This window comes from Dufourea novaeangliae, unplaced genomic scaffold (assembly GCF_001272555.1).
Source record: "Dufourea novaeangliae isolate 0120121106 unplaced genomic scaffold, ASM127255v1 scaffold149, whole genome shotgun sequence".
Classification (NCBI taxonomy): domain Eukaryota; kingdom Metazoa; phylum Arthropoda; class Insecta; order Hymenoptera; family Halictidae; genus Dufourea; species Dufourea novaeangliae.
This window is the reverse complement of record NW_015374025.1, coordinates 389,380-408,921: the sequence shown is the minus strand read 5'-3', so window position 1 is coordinate 408,921 and position 19,542 is coordinate 389,380. Positions and strand designations below refer to the sequence as shown.

General features: G+C 38.3%; 1 protein-coding gene across 1 annotated transcript in view; it reads right to left on the bottom strand.

Annotated features, from left to right (window-relative positions):
* Positions 1-584: 584 nt before the first annotated feature.
* LOC107189269 (pikachurin-like) overlaps positions 585-19,542 on the bottom strand; it is a 267,863-nt gene continuing 248,905 nt past the window's right edge. The window contains exons 10-14 of the mRNA XM_015577762.1: positions 8,858-9,107; positions 5,303-5,586; positions 2,888-3,133; positions 2,664-2,767; positions 585-971 (exon numbers count right to left, since the gene is read on the bottom strand). Coding sequence (XP_015433248.1) covers positions 823-971; positions 2,664-2,767; positions 2,888-3,133; positions 5,303-5,586; positions 8,858-9,107 — 1,033 coding nt within the window. The 3' untranslated portion in view covers positions 585-822. The remainder of the gene's footprint in view (positions 972-2,663; positions 2,768-2,887; positions 3,134-5,302; positions 5,587-8,857; positions 9,108-19,542) is intronic.

Below are 19,542 nucleotides of genomic sequence, written 5' to 3'. Positions count from 1 at the left end.
TATAACCCTAATTTTCGTTTTGATGTCGTTAATGTGAAATATACAAATTATGTATCGCGTGTAAAGAACTGTTAGGTTTCTTCAACCAATAAGAAACGATCACGGGAAATCACGAATCACTGTGAAAAATCATCGTGATTGGGAACGAACTTGATCGAATCACGAGTGATTCACAACTAGCAGTTCACGCCATCTCTAGTTTCGATGTCGAGACGAGAGAAACGGAAACCGCGAAACGAACGAAAAGTAACGGGTAATCGGGGTTGAGGGAGACGGGAGGGTTACTAAGCGGAACATTCTTACACGTCTCTGTTCGTATAACTCGGATTATTCCAATGTGATCGATTGGACACGACCGGAAGTTGCCACAGAGTGGAAATATACGTCGCGATGCGACCGATAGATATCTCCAGTTAACACCGCGATTACCTTTTCGTTAATATTTACAGTAAGCTGTCCACTAATTTCAACCGTCGACGACCTAGTAGTCTTTTTCATTCCATTTTTTTCTCTCCCCTTTTCCGTTTCTTTTTATTTTTTCTTTCTTTAAGATTTCGATTCTCCTCGGGAGAATTCTCGTCGTTGATGAGTCTGTACAAAAAGGGTGGATGATCGGTAATAATGAATCGCACGCCGTCACAAACGTCGGATTAGCGTGTTCAAGGCGATGACCGGGCGCGCGCTGTTCACCTTGAACGTTGCTCGTCGACGGGCTCTCGCCCTGGCTACGCCAGAGCGATTCATCGTGCTGTATTTTTATATCCTAGCAACGACCCGCCCAAACGGGCCTGACCACCTAATGTCGGACGGTACTGGTGTCTTTCAGGGGATGCACGAGTGCGTGTTGGTGGCCTGCGCGGGTGACGACAGCGCCACGGAGAAGTCCGAGTCGAGAACCAGATCGCTGATGCAACCGACGATACCCTTCGTGTACGTGCCACCCGTCGTCCTCACGATGTCTGGTGCACCGCCTGTAGATACATAAGACAATTTCAGTGTAACGGTTACGCAAGATCGATCGCCTTTATTGGGGACACTTTGTCACAAGAAGTGCGTTCCTCGCTTTACATTCGAAAAATAGACTCAAGAAGTAGTGGGGCATGTGCCTGCTTTTAATCGTAATCAGTTTTTGTGAAAAATCTGGACATTCCATATCATCCCGACAGCGACGTCCTTATCTGGACGCATGCATTCCAGCCCCTCAAAGTGTTAAGGGATCACAGGAAAAGTCTTTGTACGTAGCAATTTACAGATGAGTTTTGGGACAGCATGATATATTCAGTTGATTTTTGTTACAGATACTTACAAGTAATATCAAATGAGTTTGAACACAAGACATTCTAGTCACAGCATCGCTCTAGTTTTTAATTGTTCTATCTCCACTAGCTTCTAAACTGAGAAAACTAAGATTAAAGTTTACGGAGTTTAATATTATAGAAGCAAGAAACTAGTAAAGTAATTAAACACTCTATAATATCATCTACTGAATTAAAAGCTATTTTTTACAATATTTAACAAAATTTTATCGTATTAACAATATAAATTTCTAATTGTTGTTAGTAGTTGGCGATACAACTATTAAGAACAAAAACTTTCAAAGTTTCTGAAGTTAGGACTTAAAAGAGTAATTGTTTTTTGGTTGAAGTTTCTTTATATTATGATGAACCAATGGGATGCACGTAAATTGATTAACTGAGTTTTTTTTAAAACCAGAGGTAGAACAGTTAAGAATCGGGGCGACGACAGGTTAATTAAATTCTTTAAATACTGATTAAAAGTTGAAACATACACGATGAGTCGTCGGTTGTGTATATAATAACGTCTCAGGAAGTGATACCTGGTGAAGAAAAATTTGGATGTTCCAATTTCTTGGTGTTCAATTATAAATCAAGCCTTTTCTTACCGAGTTGAGTAACTTATTGTTAAAAGTTTCCCTGAATTCGCGAACCTCCGCGAAGACGACCTACTTTGTGATTCTAGTAATAACTCAAAGACGACTAAACAGAAGTCTACAGGTCGGTTCAGCCGAGAATTGCTGGCCGTTAATCTACAGCTGAGTGTTGTGTTCCGACCGTAGAAATACGGTTTCGTGAAAGTTACCAGCGATATGAATTATTAAGCATTTCCAAAGAAAGTAACATTAACCAGTTTTGGAAAGTAGAAACACCACTACTATAATTTCTGCTCCTGATTGTAAAACTGCAGATTGTATACTGACAAAAGTAAACCACAACAAAATAAATATCACGAAACAGTATTTTTATTTCACGTTTATGCCGGATGGCCTGTTAATCTGTAAAGGACGAAAAGTCTATCTTTAAGCTCCAGATAAGTCGCTTATTCTTCATAGTATATCACTATAACAATAAAATAACATAAATCGTTTCTAATTATTCCTTCACTTTATACGATATAACTCGAATTTTTGTTTCGATGTCGTTAATATAAAATATATAGGTTATATGTCGCGTGTAAAGAACTGTTATGTTTCTGCACCAATCAGAAACGATCACGAAAAATAACGAATCACTGTGAAAAATCACCGTGATTGGGAACGAACATGATCGAATCACTCGTGATTCACAAGTAGCAGTTCACGCCGTCTCTATCTTGTATACGAGGGAATTCAATAAGAAAATGTCTCATCAAAACGTTCCACTCACCAACGTAAAGACCGGTGTCAGTGTTCAGCTGTCTCAGCTGTCCCGGCGAGGAGGCTGAGACTCCGGCCCCGCTGTCGACGACCAACGACGCCCACTGTTCGTTCCTAAAGAAACATCCAGAGAGACCGGCTTCAGTACCATCGGAACTCGATTAAAACAGTTCTTATTCAATTAAAACTTTCCCGATACGGGCCGCGAAATTATAAGTTCCCGAACGTGGTTACCTAACTGCCCGAACACGATGCCATAGGTCATCGTCCAGTCTCGTTAGATTGTACCGTAGAACTGCCTCGCCGGAGCCAAGATTATACGCTAATGTCAGGTAACCGCGATCCAAGCCGAGGGCGAGAAAATCATCGTTCTCGTCTCTTTGTTCCTGTGGATCCGCCTGTCGACCGCTCCACAGCAGCAGACCGCTATTGCTGCTCGCACGAAATCTCATATTGATGTCTACCCTGTAGCTGATTATCCTGAAACGAACCGATTTTCGTTGTAACAAGAATAATCTTATTTTGATCGATTTCTGAAGAGCTAATCAAACGTTGTTATCATGTACGATCAGCGGTTCTTAACCTGGGGTATGTGCTTGGTGTTTTAGATGTAAGCGAAAAAAATTTAAATTACAGCAATCACATAAATTAGAAGTATTTCTCTAATATTAGGAGGTACAATTTCGGATAATCGGATGCTAAGTGGTACGCAAGTCAAAAAAGATTGGGTTATTGCTGATATAGATAATTTTTCGTCTGACTTTGTATCTATCTACAGAGTGGGTCAGGACGAATTGTAAAGGGTTTTCCAATAAGAACGATATGATTTTACATTGCAATAAAATAAAAACTATTTTAGATACAATTAAATTTTTTATATTATTTTGAAGTACAGTTTATTACATTATGTTTTGAATAACCCATCATTTAAGTGTCCACCCCGATTTCGTGCACACGAGCGAATTCGATGAACCCAATTTTCCATGATTTTGTGCTATAACTCGGGCCTAATATCATGAATGCAGCGTTCGATGTTCTATCTTAATGCATCAAGGGTTTGTGGTTTGTTTACGTAGACCATAGATCTCAAATAACCCCACAAAAGTAATCTAAAGGAGTTAAATCACAACTTCTTGGAGGCCAACTAACAGTTGCATTTCCTGAAATTATCCTTTTATCGAACTGTTCTTATTCTATTTAGCCATGATAAATTGTCAGAGTATACTAAAGAGATATGACAACTAGTGACAGTTATAACATTTTAAAAATGGTTGCCATTTCATTTTAAAATCATATCATTCTTAGTGGAAAACCCTTTGCAATTAGGCAGGAGATTATTCTACATGTAAAAATAAGTCGAAAATATGGAATTACAGTTTTTCGTATGGTGCTTCGTTTCATTTCGGAGATAATCGAATTTGAAAGTTCATGTAACATTTATGCATTCGTACAGACAGTAAGTAGACACGGAATGTAATGAACAGACGCATTAGCGAAGCATTCACTTGTATATGCATGCAGCAGATTTTCAAATTGGATTATCTCGGAAATGAAGGATCATATGAAAAAATTCCATTTTACATTTTCGACTTATTTTTGCATTTAGAATAACATGTCTGTTTGTACCATCTGTCCTGACACATCGCTATATATTCTGAGAACCTGTTTTTCTCGTATTTTTGTCATATTCTTTTTCCTCTATACTTTATGGTTGCATCATCTACTTCTTTGAGTTATTAGTGATACAAATGGCAACACGATATAATTCAGTATGCTTTAGGCAGTTTACTAGTCCTATAATTGTTTCTGTATCCTTTAAATTCCCCTTAACACGTTGACTGCCAACTACGCAATAATTTGTAGTTGAAACACTGCAAACAGTTTGAGTTATTCAAAATACCGTTACAAAATTGTTGCGTAAGATTAATATCGCAGTATAATTTAAAACCAAACAGCCTCTAGTTAACTAAACGTGTATATTTTCGAGAATTTATGATTTAAAAAACGAAATAAAGTGTGTCTGGCTACGTACTGCCTTTTTCAATGTGTCAGTCAACGTGTTAAAGGTGGGTATAGCGTTAAATAGTTGTCAGTAGATAGAATATTTTCTGCATCGAAAGATGATATGATCTATTGTTAGTACGATATTGCATGAATCACACGATAGGGGATCATTTTTTTCGAACAGATAATACAGTAAATCCTCCTTCAAAGGTACCTCGGCCCTGACATGGAGGGGTCCCCAGGTGTAACGCTGGCTTTTTAATGAGGTTTAGCACAGTGATAGATCTTGGAATTCTGAAGCCAATGATATTTGTTTCAGTCGCATATGGCGTTTATGAAATATTTAATGTTCAGTGCCGAGGAGCCTTCGAACACTCATCGAGGATTTACTATTGAATTTCGGATTATTGAATCATTTTCGTGTGCCCTATTCTTATCCTTAAGATCATTACTTGGTCTTGCTGATGTGTTCGTATCGTAGAAATTTTGCTTTGATTGTCAATATGCCATTCACCAACTGATGATTTCCATTCTTCGTTCCAGTTGTGCCCAATTTTTTGTCATATATTTATCGATAGCGGTGAAACTAATTTAAACATGAATTTATAAAAATTAGAATAATATCCATGATTTTCCGGGATCTACCTTTTCATCGTGTCCGCGTCGTTGTAATGAAGGTAGCTCTCGCTGCCGGAAAAGCTCGGCACGGATCGTTCGTAACGCGTGCCAACGCTCGATTTCACCGGGGATGAGCCGAGGATTGTATTGTCATCCGGGGCTGGACAGGGATGAGGCATCCCGGGTCGACAGCGACAGGTGAAACGGTCGCGGAGTGGACGGCATTCCGCGTCTCCGCAGGGCCTCGCTTCGCACGCGTGCCCGCAGTTCCCGACGTTCACTCCGCCGAGTGCCTCGGCGAGAATTCCTATCTGTAGAGCGAAAATATGACTGTTATTAACATACCATTAATATTATAAATTCTAGACAATTTTACAGTTAGTATTTAGTACATAAATATTATAAACTATATAAATATTAGTTTGCAGGAATTTATCGTTGATAAAATGACAATCATTTAAGTAAATTAATATCAAGACTTTGAGGAGCGATGACGTCACAGTGACGTTCATTCGATTGTAAATTTGTACTTTTCAGACGTTCGGTGTTATTGAGTTTTTGTTACATAGAGGAAATCACATTTTCACACAGGCCAAAATAAAAAATTTAATGGATCATACGCTTGTTTAGCTCAAGTAATAAAAAATGTTGAAATATATAGTTTTGATTTGACTGGAGGTAGATAAATAAACAAATTTTTATCAGTTTTAGGGATCCTTTTCGAGGACGTCATCATTCATTAACAGTGTTCTTAACGTCTACATGAAATTATCAATTTTTAGGACATTTTGTTTCCATGTTTGACTGAGGTTGGTGACATAAATGGTCTCAATAAAACAATAACGCATGGGACAAATCAAAAGTTAATGTGGGTGTTTTGAAAAATAAATGAAATTTCTTTTTGAACTCCTGAATTTTGATTCTGACCACTGTGAGTTGTAGTTTTAGAAGAACTACAAATTGATCTCCTCGTCTGAAGATTGTATACTATTTAATCAGATAAGATAAAAATGATTTAAGTTAATATTAAGATTTATGAATCAAAAACCTTTCATTTGAAGTCTGCATGGTTTAATAGAATATTTTTGACGTTTTTGTTTAAAGCATTTAAATGTTTCCTGTTATATGTAATTGACAATAGACACGTGTCGCAATTTGACTGTATACAGCAGTAAATTATAATTGTTTTGTTCATCGACTTATATTAAGTGTATGTAAAAGTAACAACTGTTTTTTCCACGAAAATCTTTAAATGTTGAACAATTGCTACAGCATCTCTTACTCGAAATAGTTCCACCTTTTATTTATAATATTTAGCAATTTTTCTGACGAACATTGAACATTTTGCCGTTAAAATGAAATAAAACCACAATAGCACTGCGAGAATCTAGGTACTTACTTTTGTATTAAACCCAATAATTCCCTGACTTCAACTGAAAGCTATGTTTAGAAACTAACTTGCAAGTCTTCATCGACATCGATAATTATTATGAATATTTAATTACATACATGCCGCTATCGAAAATGTCATTAGACTCTGGCAATTCTAAAGTCAATTAACCTTTTAACGGTGTTTGATGAGTTCACACGTCACGAGGAAATTACCATCTTTTGGGTAATGACGAGTATTCTCGTCGTGTGAAAAAATAAAATTCCCTTGTTATACAAATTGAAAATTTTAGTAACAATTGAAAAATATATTACTTTTATTAGAATAAAGGTATCAAATAGTTACACCGATAAAGGTTTAACACTAGAAATAACCAAGCAGTCAAAATGATTGGTTAGTACACTTTTGTAATGATGATTAAAATGTTGCAAGAAGCCATTCAGTCAGGCCTTCTACAACTTTTATTGCAATATGAAAATGAAGTAACCAGTTAATTTAAAAATTTAAAAACTTTCAAAAGTTTGTCATGTTTATTCCTCCGATAGAAACAGATATACGTTTATCGTCGGTAGTTCATCAATTTCAATTCAATTATTCGTTCAACATTCAAGTTCAACATTCAATCAATGATTCGAGACACAAAAGTTTACATAGTACAACAACAAACTGCTTTAAAATTCTTCAGTATAATTTCATTTTGTGCTCGTAAAGTGTATTTCCCAAATCGAGCGTTTCAATTACCATCGAATCACAATTGTCCCAGTTTAGTTGGGCCCCTTTTAATTGGAAAACAGTGATCAATTATCGATAATTATCTGTTCCCAGGAATATCGAGGCGCGAATGTTCATAAATTTTCCGAGTCGCGTTACACAGTTCCGTTGAATTTAATGCAGCCGGTGCGTCCGTGAATGTATAAGTTGACGATAGTTCTTCCGCGATAAAGGGAGAGGGGTTCGGATGCAAGTCTGCGAGTTTTCGTGTGTATTAAAAGAAGCAACCGGTTGGGCTGAGCCTTTGCTGGGGGATTCAGCTCCTCGAATGCGCCATGAGGCAAAAAAAAAAAAAGAAAAGAAGACGAGTTAAAGCGCACAATGCGTGCATTCGTACGATTTAATGCCGTACAAATATTTATGCCAGGGCCATTCTGCGAGATAATTTCCGCTGAATGGAACCATCCGTAGCGTTAATAAATACTTTCGCCCCCGGTGGAACACTTTTAAGGATTCAGAATTCCGGTTCAAATGGGCGCACGCTCAATTATACCTGGGGTCTTTGAACGAATGAAATATTAGGTTTTTAAGGATAGAAGTAAAAAAATATGGTAAATACCTATACATGTATCATATAAAATATCTTTACTCTGTATGTATATCATATACATATTTACCATCTTTTTTACCATATCTTTCCATATTTCAATTAATTTCATTCCACCAGTTATATATATATTGTAGAATGGCCCTGAAAATTGTGTACAAGCAAACATAAGGTGATTTTACGAGAAAAAATAAATTGAAAATATAAAATAATGTTTTCATTACAGATTTCGTTTTCGAGAAAATCGACTTTGAAAAGAATCCGAAACGCGTGTATTCGTCATGATAGTAGGTAGAAACGGAATGCAATACAGACGCGCTAGTCAAGTCCTATTCAATTGCACGCGTATCTAGCAGATTTGCAAATCTGATTTTCTCAAAAATGAAACCTCGAATGACAAAATTATATTCAATCTTTTCTTCTTATCATTTTCTGAAAAATCACATCAAGCCCGCTTATATATAATTTTCGGAGGCAGTTTAAGATATGTTGTGGCCCAGGGCTATCAACCTTCAGGAGCCCCCTTGGGAGAAAAGCTTGGGGGGGGGCAAACAATTTTTGTACAAAACATACAATAGAATTCATAACTTCTCAAAAATTGAAATTTCTGCTAAATACAATAACATTTAATCATAACAAATAATGCTTTGTTATATTTGAACAACATTCATCTGATTTATTTCTACATTTAGTGCAGTTTTTGATTATTTCACAAGGAAAACAGTAAACAAAATTTCATTTACTTATTTTCTGACATAAATGGAAAGAATAAAGCTGGACCTCCTGGAATGTGGGACCCGGTGTCGTAACCTCCCTAGCCCCGACCCCCCTTAATTCCAGCGCTGCGTTAATGAAAGCTGGCGTTGTTTCTTACCTCTCGACGGTTCATAATGACGGTCTGAATGCAACCGACAAAGCTCGCCGTCGTCTTCATCTTTGGCGAGTACATGTCCGTCGAGGGCGCGCCGCCTAGGTAAAGATTTAGCGGCAGAGACAGCTGCGTGAAAGCTCCCGGCGCCAGGATTTCCTGCGGAGGATCGTCCTCGACCTCGAGGGACGCCAAACGTCCGGTCCTCGACACCCGTACCTCGACCCATTCGCCAAGGCGTACCGGATTCTCGCTTCTGCAACATCGATCGATACCGTCACCTTTCGCTTCGCACGAATTCAGGCGAAACCCCGTACGCAGTCGCTCCATTATTTACTGGACCTGAGCGTTCTGGAAATCAGAGGCTAATCTCGATAAACAAACTAGATTCGCTTTACTAACAATAATATGCCAAATCGTACAGAGGAACTAATTTTCTTCGTGAAAATGATAAGGCAGCAAACAAAATTGATCAGAATTTACTGTAAATTCTTAAAACGAAATGTAAAATGGTAATTGGTAAAGATTTGTTTGATGGGAGGGTAAATACTTATCCGTGTAGGTCCGCAAACGTATTGGTTCTAAGAAGGGAACATAACGAACCCATACACGCTGATTTTAATGAGACTTATATAGGAGATAGTTCTCTAAAAAATATTTGATACGTATTTTTTTTAATCGGCCATTGTTCATATTAAGGGGGTGATAGTAGCCCCCAAACTTAAGGGATGAAAATATGTTTTTTGAAATATTTGGGAAACTAGAGGGAGTAGGAAAAAGTTATTTTTTCTAAACTGTGTTTCTGAATGGCGAATTTTGTCACATAAGAAAATTAAATAAAAAATTATTTATTTAAATAATGCATTAAAAATTTGAATTCGTTGTTTCATTTTCTTATGTGACTAAATTCTGTATTCAATAACACAATTTAAACAAAATAATTTTGCCTACTCCCTCTAGTTTGCTACTCCCTTTTGGGGCTCCTATCACCCCCTTAACATGGACGATGGCCGATAAAAAAAAGTACATGTCAAATATTTTTTGCAGAACTAAAACTTTTGCAAAACAAATAATAATACTTTTTATTTTGCGAACTACTCGAGTGAAGTGACAAACGTCCATTCGTATCTCGATCTAATCCTCATGTGTCTCTGATTGAAAATTGGAACATATTTTTCTTATGTTAGCTAAAAGCTGTAATTTTCGGATGGTGAATTGAGATAAGTGCTCGTGTTAATTATTATCCTGTAATCCAGTAGTTTACATAGTTTGCATAGTTCTGTAGTCACATAGTTAAGACAGTTTCTTCCTCTTACCGCGAGCACGGTCTGTTAAACAAATGCAAAACCCGTCGAATACTCTCACATATCCCACCATCAAACCAGAAATTCCTGGAAATCCGCGTAACGTAGTTCGGAAATTGCCGCTTGTTAGGGGTGTTCGAAACCCGTCGTAGTTTCGAAATTCATCCCTCATAACAGCAGTTCCGTTCGTCAATTTCCACGGGCATTTTTCGAGTCTGAATACGGTCTTAATGTCCGCGGATACTTAAGCTCTTGAGCCGTTAGGCAAATGATTCCAGCGGTTGCGAATACTACGTCGAAGGCAATATTTATTCCATCGCGGGCGTAACATTCAATCTCGACGCTGCCTGGCTTTCATTTCTGACGCCGTCCCCACTAATTCCGTCGTTATTTCGTTCGCTGTCTCGCCCTCAAAATGAGAGGAGGACCGTGGAGGAAGCAGAGTGATAGAGACCTGTGAAAATTCTTGACGGTTCAATCCTCGAGATCGTGGGCATCCTCGATGATCGAGGTAAACGACCTTACTATAACTGTACTGACTGCATGTATTTTTCAACGGAGAATATGACGATATAAACAGAAATTTAATTCATGAATTAGGAGAGATGATACTCTGTATTATGCGGATCTCAGACCCAACACTTGCCTGCATTCCGGGGTATATGATCGAGTATATCTGTGCTAAATATTCTTATATTGCGATGGGAACTGCATTATTTCGCGCGTTTTTAGATGAAAAATAAGATGGATAAAGAGAATTTGGATTTGTGAATTAAGAGGGTCGATGTTAGTATTGTGTGTGTTTGAAACCTAACTTAATTAATAAAACCTTAAACTTAATTCAAAATAATGGGCCTGATCGCAAGGGACATGAACAAGCTATTTGTGATAAATATTTATATATCACGTTGAAAGTTGTACTGTTTTACATGTCCTTTAACGAGAAATAAAACATTTCACGTAAGATTTGGAACCATAGATTAGGAAAGACAATATTAGTATGACAGGGATCTTACACTCAACGATTAGTCTCATTGCGAAGGATAGGATCAAGTATATTTGTGATAAATATTCATATACCACATTGAGAATTGTACTGTCTTACGTGCTATTCAATGACGAACAACAAAATTCACACAGTATTTGAATTCATAGATTTGGAAGGACGACATTCATAGTCATCATATAGGTCTTAGACCTAACGATTGATCTGATTGCGAGGGACATGATCCAGTATAATTGCGGTAAATATTTATATACCACATTGACAATTGTACTGTCTTACGTGTTATTCAATGAGGAATAAGACAGTTCACGCAGAATTTGAATTCATACATCAGGAAAGACGATATTAGTCATCATATAGATCTTACAATTCGACCTAACGATTGATTTGATTGCGAAGGGCATGATCAAGTACATTTGCAGTAAATATTTGTATATCACGTTGAAAATTGTATTGTTGACGTGCCCTCCACTGGGAAATATGATACTTCACACAGAATTTCAATTCATAGATTAGGAAATACGATATTAGTCATCATATGGATCTTAGACCTAATGATTGGTTAATGTGATGAATATGATCAAGTATATTTGTGGTAAATATTCATATGTTACATTGAGAATTATGGTGCCTTACGTGTCTTTCAATAAGGAATAAAGCGGTTAACACCAAATTTGGATCCATCAATTATTAGGGACGACACTAATCATTATATAGATTTTAAACCCATCCGTTGGCTCCATTCCAAATTACGTGTCTTACGTGTTCTTCAACGAGGACGACGATGATCCAAACGGAAATTAGTAGATTGAAGCGAGTGAGAGTCACCTTTTTGCGGAAACCAGCGGATGTTGTTCCTGCAAACGAGCGAACCGACGACGGAGCGCACGTAAATGCGCGTCTTATTTTACAGCAGCACCAGCGAACGAAAGTTTGCTCGTTAGGTAGCTACGTTTAAGAACCGCGATACGCTCGTGGCAGCGAGCCACGACGCGTTTGCCTCCTCGAATAAAAAGAAACGGCACGAGAGATGGGAGGTGTATTGAAAGTCAAAGGGCTGAGATAAATGGAAACTGCGGTTCATGGAAATATAATGTCGCTGAAAATTGCGATCGCCGCGAATGAGCTCTTAGAAAGCGATTGTCCTCTATTGCTTTCGCGTGTTTCGCCTTCACTTCCAGCCTTCCTTGATACTGTCACGCTCTACTGACGTAAACTTAGAAGACTTTTTACAATATCAGGAAGAAATTGGTTATTCTTGGTTCAAACTTATTGTATTTAGGAGTCACAGCGAGGAAATAATTTCATATACGGGGTGTTCTACTAATTATAAACATGGAAATTATTCCCACTGTTATTGAAAATATGAAAAAATTATCCAAAGAGAAACTTAAAAAATTCGTTGGTGATATTTTTTTAGGAATTCTCTGTCATTTCAGTGGCTATAGATATTCTGGTTCAGAAAGGGACTTTTTGTTCTTTATTCAAACTTGTTAAATTTCGCAGTCACATCACATGTAGATTTTTTTAATCGCACCACTATTAATGCCAAGCTGCGGTATGTCGTCTAAATGATTTCGTAGCTTACTATATGTTCCACTCCAACATCTTTCTACACATTTGGATCTCAGAGCCAGAGCGTATTAAGTCCACTTTTTACAAAAAATGACATTTTATATCTTTCCCGTATCAAATTTTTCACTCTTTCTAATGGTAAAAATTATTTCGTTCTAATTCGTTTAGTTTTTAATATAATAATGCAATAACGATATTGAGTCCATATTTTGTTCCGAGCAAAACAGTCTAAAGTCGATCACATAGGGGACTTAATGTAACGTTCACCACTTCTAAATATCGAGACTTGTCTCAAATCCATTCAATAGTACGAATGTTGCGATTATTTTTCGTTGAAACCTTACCGAATGATTCCAAAGTTACAAGATTTCAGCATCTTTGATTTGCTCTCCCCTAATATTTGAAAAATGTAACTTAATATACCCTGGCTTTGGGTTCCAGATATATTTCCTACGTGAATTATCTTTACAAATTTCGCACGAACAGATGTTAACACGTAATATCACACGCAATAATGGCGTGACAGATTTTCTTTCACCGCGGCGGACTATTCCGCCGCGAAAGATGGTCGTCAGCCCTTTTTGCTCGACATCGAACGAGGAAGCGTCTCCGGCCGGTAATAAAACCACCCATGAATCGCGGAGTGGGGTTGTCGGAATCCATAGCGGTAGAGAAAAAAAGAAACCGGGTAGAATGGAGACCCGGCGCGCCGTGATTCCGGTCAAACGTCGTGAATGCGAATGAAGTTTGCTCACGGATAATATTTCGCTGAAGAGCGGAGGGCCACGTTCGAAGGGACAGAAAGTCATCTATTGAACGGTCCCAAGAGCCAATGCGAGAAGAGTTTCTATGGACGGGGGAGAATCGAATGTTACGTTCGCTCGTAATGGATTGATATATCGTAAATTCGAAGAGTGCTTTAACGGGGGCGTGCTCGACAATGAGCGAAACGTGAGTTTCCAGATGGAGTGAAAGTAACATGTTATTCAAGGTTACTAACGTTTCCGTGTGGTTGGGTGAGCTCAGAATATGATTTCTCTTTCAATATTGGCGTTCGTGCTTGAGGAGACATTTAGAAACTAAGAAAGTTGAAATGTTGCCTTGAACGTGGCCAGGAACCTTGTTGGAACGCTACAATAGGAACCGTAGTCTGAACCCTAGTCCAAATGTTAGCCCAGAACCTATCCAGAACACTAGCCTGAACTTTAGTGAAACCCCTAGAAACCAAAGCTACAAACATTCCTAGGTAGAAACCCTAACCGAAATCTTATTCCAAAATCTATCCAGAACCTTAGCTCGAACTTTAGTAAAAACCCTAAAAACCATAGAACTCTAGGTAAAATCCTAGACAGAAACCCCTAGAAATTTAGAACGCTGGATAGAACCTTAGCTCAAAGCTTAGCTGGAATCCTCTCTAGAATCCTAGCCTGATGTTTAGTGAAATAGAATCCTATATAAAATCCTGGATACAACCTTTAACCCGAGCCTTAGCCCAGAATCTATCCAGTACCCTAGGCAGGACTTTAGCTCCAAACCTAGCCAAAGTCCACGACTAGTTTGAAGTCTAGTTGGAACCTTAACCCAAAATTTAGCCAGAATCCCAGACAAAACCCTGGCCCAAATCTGAAAATAGACCTGAATTCTAATCTCAACCCAAAGCTCGCTATCTAGTCCGGAACGAACCCAAATCCCAGACTAATTAGAAACTAAATTCTAGCCCAAAATCGAGCCCCAAACATCAGGTATACTTGTTCACCTTCAAGGTACATCTTCATGTGATCGTTACTTTTACGGCCATGACACTAAATTTCACGACTTTTGTCGTCGTGAAAACCAGATGTCACGTCGTGCATTGGTTTACATTGTCACATAGTGTCACGAGAACGAAATTCATGACTTTTACTGTCACGTGAAAACGTACCTTAAAATTTACAGGAACGTACGTAAATAAATGTTCTTCGTGTCTGTTGATGTCCGTACGCGAATTCTTGAGCTCGATATCTTTTCTGGTATCGTAAGCTCCACATCCTTTCTGGTAACGTAAGCTCGACTTCCTTTCTGGTAACGTAAGCTCGACAGAATTCCGCGCGTTTATCGAGGCCTCAATCGTCTCGCGTTGGTTATTATCGACCTGGCGGCGGCCAGGTTGGGGATCGAGTGGGTTTCGGAGATAGCAGGTTCGTAAGGGGTGAAAATAATGGCGACAGCTGTTCGTCGTACGACACGACGAATGCGAATGAAGTTTACCGACGGATATTATTGCGTCGGGGCGGCGACCATCCGACCGGAAGATCGCGGCGGATAAAAAGGGTGTTCTGCCGACGGGTTTCATAAAGCGAGTAAACACGGCGGGGTCCATTCGCCTGGCCGGAGGTAAAACAGAACGATACACTGTAGATTTATCGATACATTTTTTTCGATACAATTGTCATCCACGCGACTACTTCAGGATTAACTGCATTAAAATGAAAGCAATTATAATTAAAATGTTTCAGATATGTGCAAAATCACGTACATTAGGACAACTGTTGAAACAAAACAAAACACTGGTATATAGGCGTAGCCAGGTTATCAGTCAGGGGCGGGGGGACAAAAATATTAACACATCGACTGCCACAGTAAGAAGCACTGTACGTAGGCAAACATACTTTATTATGTTTTTAAAGTTTAAAAATTATACTGCAATATTTAATATTACGCAAAAATTTTGTAACTCTGAGAAGGGGGGGGGGATGGCAAAAGCCACTTTTTTCCGTTCAGGGGGGGTGGCAGGTTCACCCCCTGGCTGCGCCTATGCATTGGTAGAGATGATTAAACTTCAACCCATAAAATACGCTGCTCAGTGGCGTGCAGACACCGATTTTTAGTTAGACAGATCAGCCAAATATCCACTACGCGATGTTTCAGTTTCACGGAAATTGAAAATACGTCGCGTGTCGCGCGTCGTCGTCCCGTCTTTCTATCGTTACATGAATCGAGATTAATTAACGCGTGATTTATTTTCGCGCGGAGAGACGTGTTTCCGGCACGTGGGACAAGTTATAACAAGAAACACAACAATGGACCATTGTTCGGAACTCTAATTTAATTACAGCCTGATCGATAACGACGAACTGTACCCTGACGGTTGTTGCACACGGCCGGATCGGGGTATTCTTTGTTTCGGGTCCATTGTCCGCCGAAAAAGGCTCGTTAAACGGGAAATGGTATCGTTGAGGATTTATCGATGATGAAATAAAATGATTAAGAGAAATGACGCGATGGCGAGGAATGGGAATATTCACACGTTTCGTGTTATACAGGGTGTTATGTAACTGCTGGTACAACCAGGTAGTGGGTGATGCTACGTGAAAAAATAAGTCGAAAATATACAATCAAATTTTGTCATCCGAGTCTTAGTTTTCGAGAAAATCGAATTTGAAGAGTTACCTGTGACGCGTGTATTCGAGTTGGCTGTAAGTAGAAATGGAATGCAACGGACGGACCCGTTAGCAAAGTCCCATTCAATTACACGCCTATCCAGCACTTTTTCAAACACCATTTTTAAACAACGAAGTCTCAAATGAAAAAATTTTAGTTTATATTTTAGACTTATTTTTTCACGTAAAATCACCCAGTACCCACTTGTACCACCAGTTACAGAACATCCTGTAGGTGTCTTTTTATTAGATCGGGTCGTACAACCGGACAGGAGGTCATCCTACGAGAAAAAATAAGTTTAAAAGAAAAGAGTAAAATTTTGTCAGGTTTTTTTTCCGATAACTGAATTGGAAAGTTTGTTGGATACACGGGCAACAAAATAGGACTTGACTGACGCGTCTATTCATTGCAGACTGTTTCTCCTTATTGCCAGCATATATGTATACACATCTTTTAGATGAATCTTCAAGCCCACTTTTCTCGAAAATAAAGTCTCTATTAATTAATTACCAGACTTGAGACACTTTGTATACATATTGGTTAGAATGCGGATTTTATGCATTTATCACAAATATGATTGCCCGAAATGCAATATAGTAAATATTTTTTTAAACATTAATATACATTTTGCTTTATTTTGGACTTAACAAAATCGACAATAAAAGAAGCATATCTCCGACATAGCTTTAGTTCAATGAATTAATCGATTAAAGTTTGAGTTTACAGAAAAATCTGCATTCTAAAAAAGATATAATACACATAGGCGTTGAACTATGATTAGTTTTTGTTCCTCTAATATATGTATATGTAATATACGAATATACAAACATGTAACAAAAACGCATATTTAATCCCAAAAACCAAATAAAAACACAGTTTCGGTAATATGGAATCGATCATGAACGTTTCAAATTTGTTAAACTTTTGATCCTTCTATCATGAATATGTTTATCCTACTTTTTTTTTCGATGGTCTTCAATCGACCCCGTGTTCTCTAAATTACTGCATAAAAATCTATATTCGCACAAACTTCCGCAGTCTAAACAGTCACTGATATGATCTGTCCGCCATACTTCTCAAAGCCTCAGTAGTGAGAAAAATCCACAAATATCACCCCCGTGATCTCGTCCAGCTGGATATCCTTTAAAAGTCGCGTGTCAAATGAAAACCTTTCTAAACTATCAAACGAAACAAGACGAAAAACCGCGTCAGAATATTCTCAAAAGACTGGCCGGCGTTGTTTCCCTCGAGGCTGCACGGATTTCCCACGGGCAAAGGGTTAATCCCGGTAATGAAAATAGGAAAAATTGAAGCGATCCGATCGGGAGCCGGCTTTGGATCCCCTATTTCCCACCCCCTTACACCCCCCTCGATAGGAACCGTGCCTTGGAGAACGCACCTACTCATTTCCCGTCATGAATATTCAGCGGCTTAATTCGCGATGAGGCCGATCGGAGCCGATACATCGTTACCGGCGATAGGACGGATTAAACGATCGGTCGTTTCTTTCGACAGCGGGTCGACGACGCGACGGGGCTCGTTAATCGATCGCGTCGCGCATAAACTCATTATACCCGGGCGTTGCACGCGATGTAATCAACGAGATTCTCGGTATCACACGGATCCAGACTGTTTTTTTTTTCTTTTTTAGTTCCTAAATCGAACTTCCTTTCGCACGCGGTTCTTCAATTTTCATGGCGTCCTGGTTTTCGTTTTTTTTTCTTCTTATTAAAGAAAAAAGAATTGTATTGCCAAGGAAGAGATACGAGAATTATTATTTTACTGCGGATGTTTATGCAAATTCAAGTTTTCGTGAATAAATTTTGGAAAACCAAACATAAGCTAGAGACTGACTTTCTTCATCAATGTTCTGTGTTCCATTATTTAAAATTAACACTGAAATTGAGTTTTTTGAAAAAAAGGTTCGAAAACGCGTCTGATCTGTCTGGAGCAGCAGTTACGTCAATCGCATTCCATGGTAAATTGTAAATTGATTAATATAATTTAATTGTATAATTTCAATAAAAATGATATTCCACAAATGTATTATTTAGAATAAAATATATATGTTATGAAAGGATCAGTATGTATTTTATTAAATGATTATGAAATTATAATTAAAAGGATTATCAACTTACACTTTTAGAGAGAAACCCGTCAAAACCTTTGCATTCACCTACATAATATGTACGTCAGTACCTTCTCGACTGTTTCTACCTTTATAATTTTTTTCTCCTCGCCTCGTTACTTTAATTTTTTTTTAATAATTAATAATGTTCCAATACTTCTATCTAAAATTTTAGTGGTAATTTGATTATGTTCAATATTAAAATTTGATATTGCATATGACGTAAATAAACTGTGAAATTACGTTTTGGGTTTGGTATTCAGCCGTAGCGAAGAGTTAATGAAGTCCCATTGTCGGTTTGTTTCGTTCGCGATACGCGTATTGAATAAAAATCTATGGAATCAGTACAACCGTTGAAATAACGAACGTAGTCATAATAAATCTCGTTAAAATCCTGCGGATATATTGATAAGAAATTTTGTTCGAACAGAGAAACAATACTTACCACTCTATTCCGAATAATTAATATTATTTTTCTACAGAAATCTGAGTTGCTCGGAAATATGGTTTGTCTAGAAATTTCGGATTAAAATTGTTAAAATATTTCATTATAGTCGTGATCCAAAGGATGCATTGGTTTACTTGACTTATATGCTATTAGACGAAGTGAATACTTTAACATAGAATTATGTTGCCATCTTTCAATTTCTTGTGTGTGTTTCTTGGATCGTGGTGATCATATTACCGATGCATATTTTAGTAATGGACGTGTAATGGAGTAGTACAGGTGTAGTATGGTGAGCGGGTCTTTGAAATCATTACTATTTCTGAGTGTTCCGTCGTAGACCGAAACGACGGCTATACAGTCAGACAGTACCGTTACTTTTTATTATTTTATTCCTTCTTTCAGTCAATTTATATGTTTTCAAGACCGACCCCTTGCAATTTCGATTTCGTTGACAAAGGGAATCAGAGACAATAGAAGCGAACATTTGGTCTGCAGTCCGCCTCATGCGCTCGGCAACCTGGGACCCATCCGCGCCGGGCCTTCCCGGGGCGCGCTGGCTCGCAGACAATATACTCATAAACCCTACCGTTGAGGGACTCGAAAATTCGTCGGGGTCAACTCGCACCGCGACCAAGTGCGCGATATTTTCCTGACGTCCGCTTCGCCCTGAAGGAGAGGTATTCCACCTCCACGTCGCTTGGAAAAACCAAGAAATTTGCCTTCCCCTTCAGGGCATAACCAATAAGGAGGCGAGTTTTGGTCACGCCTTCATCGAACTTGGAGGAAGCGCGACGTCACACGAAACTCGAA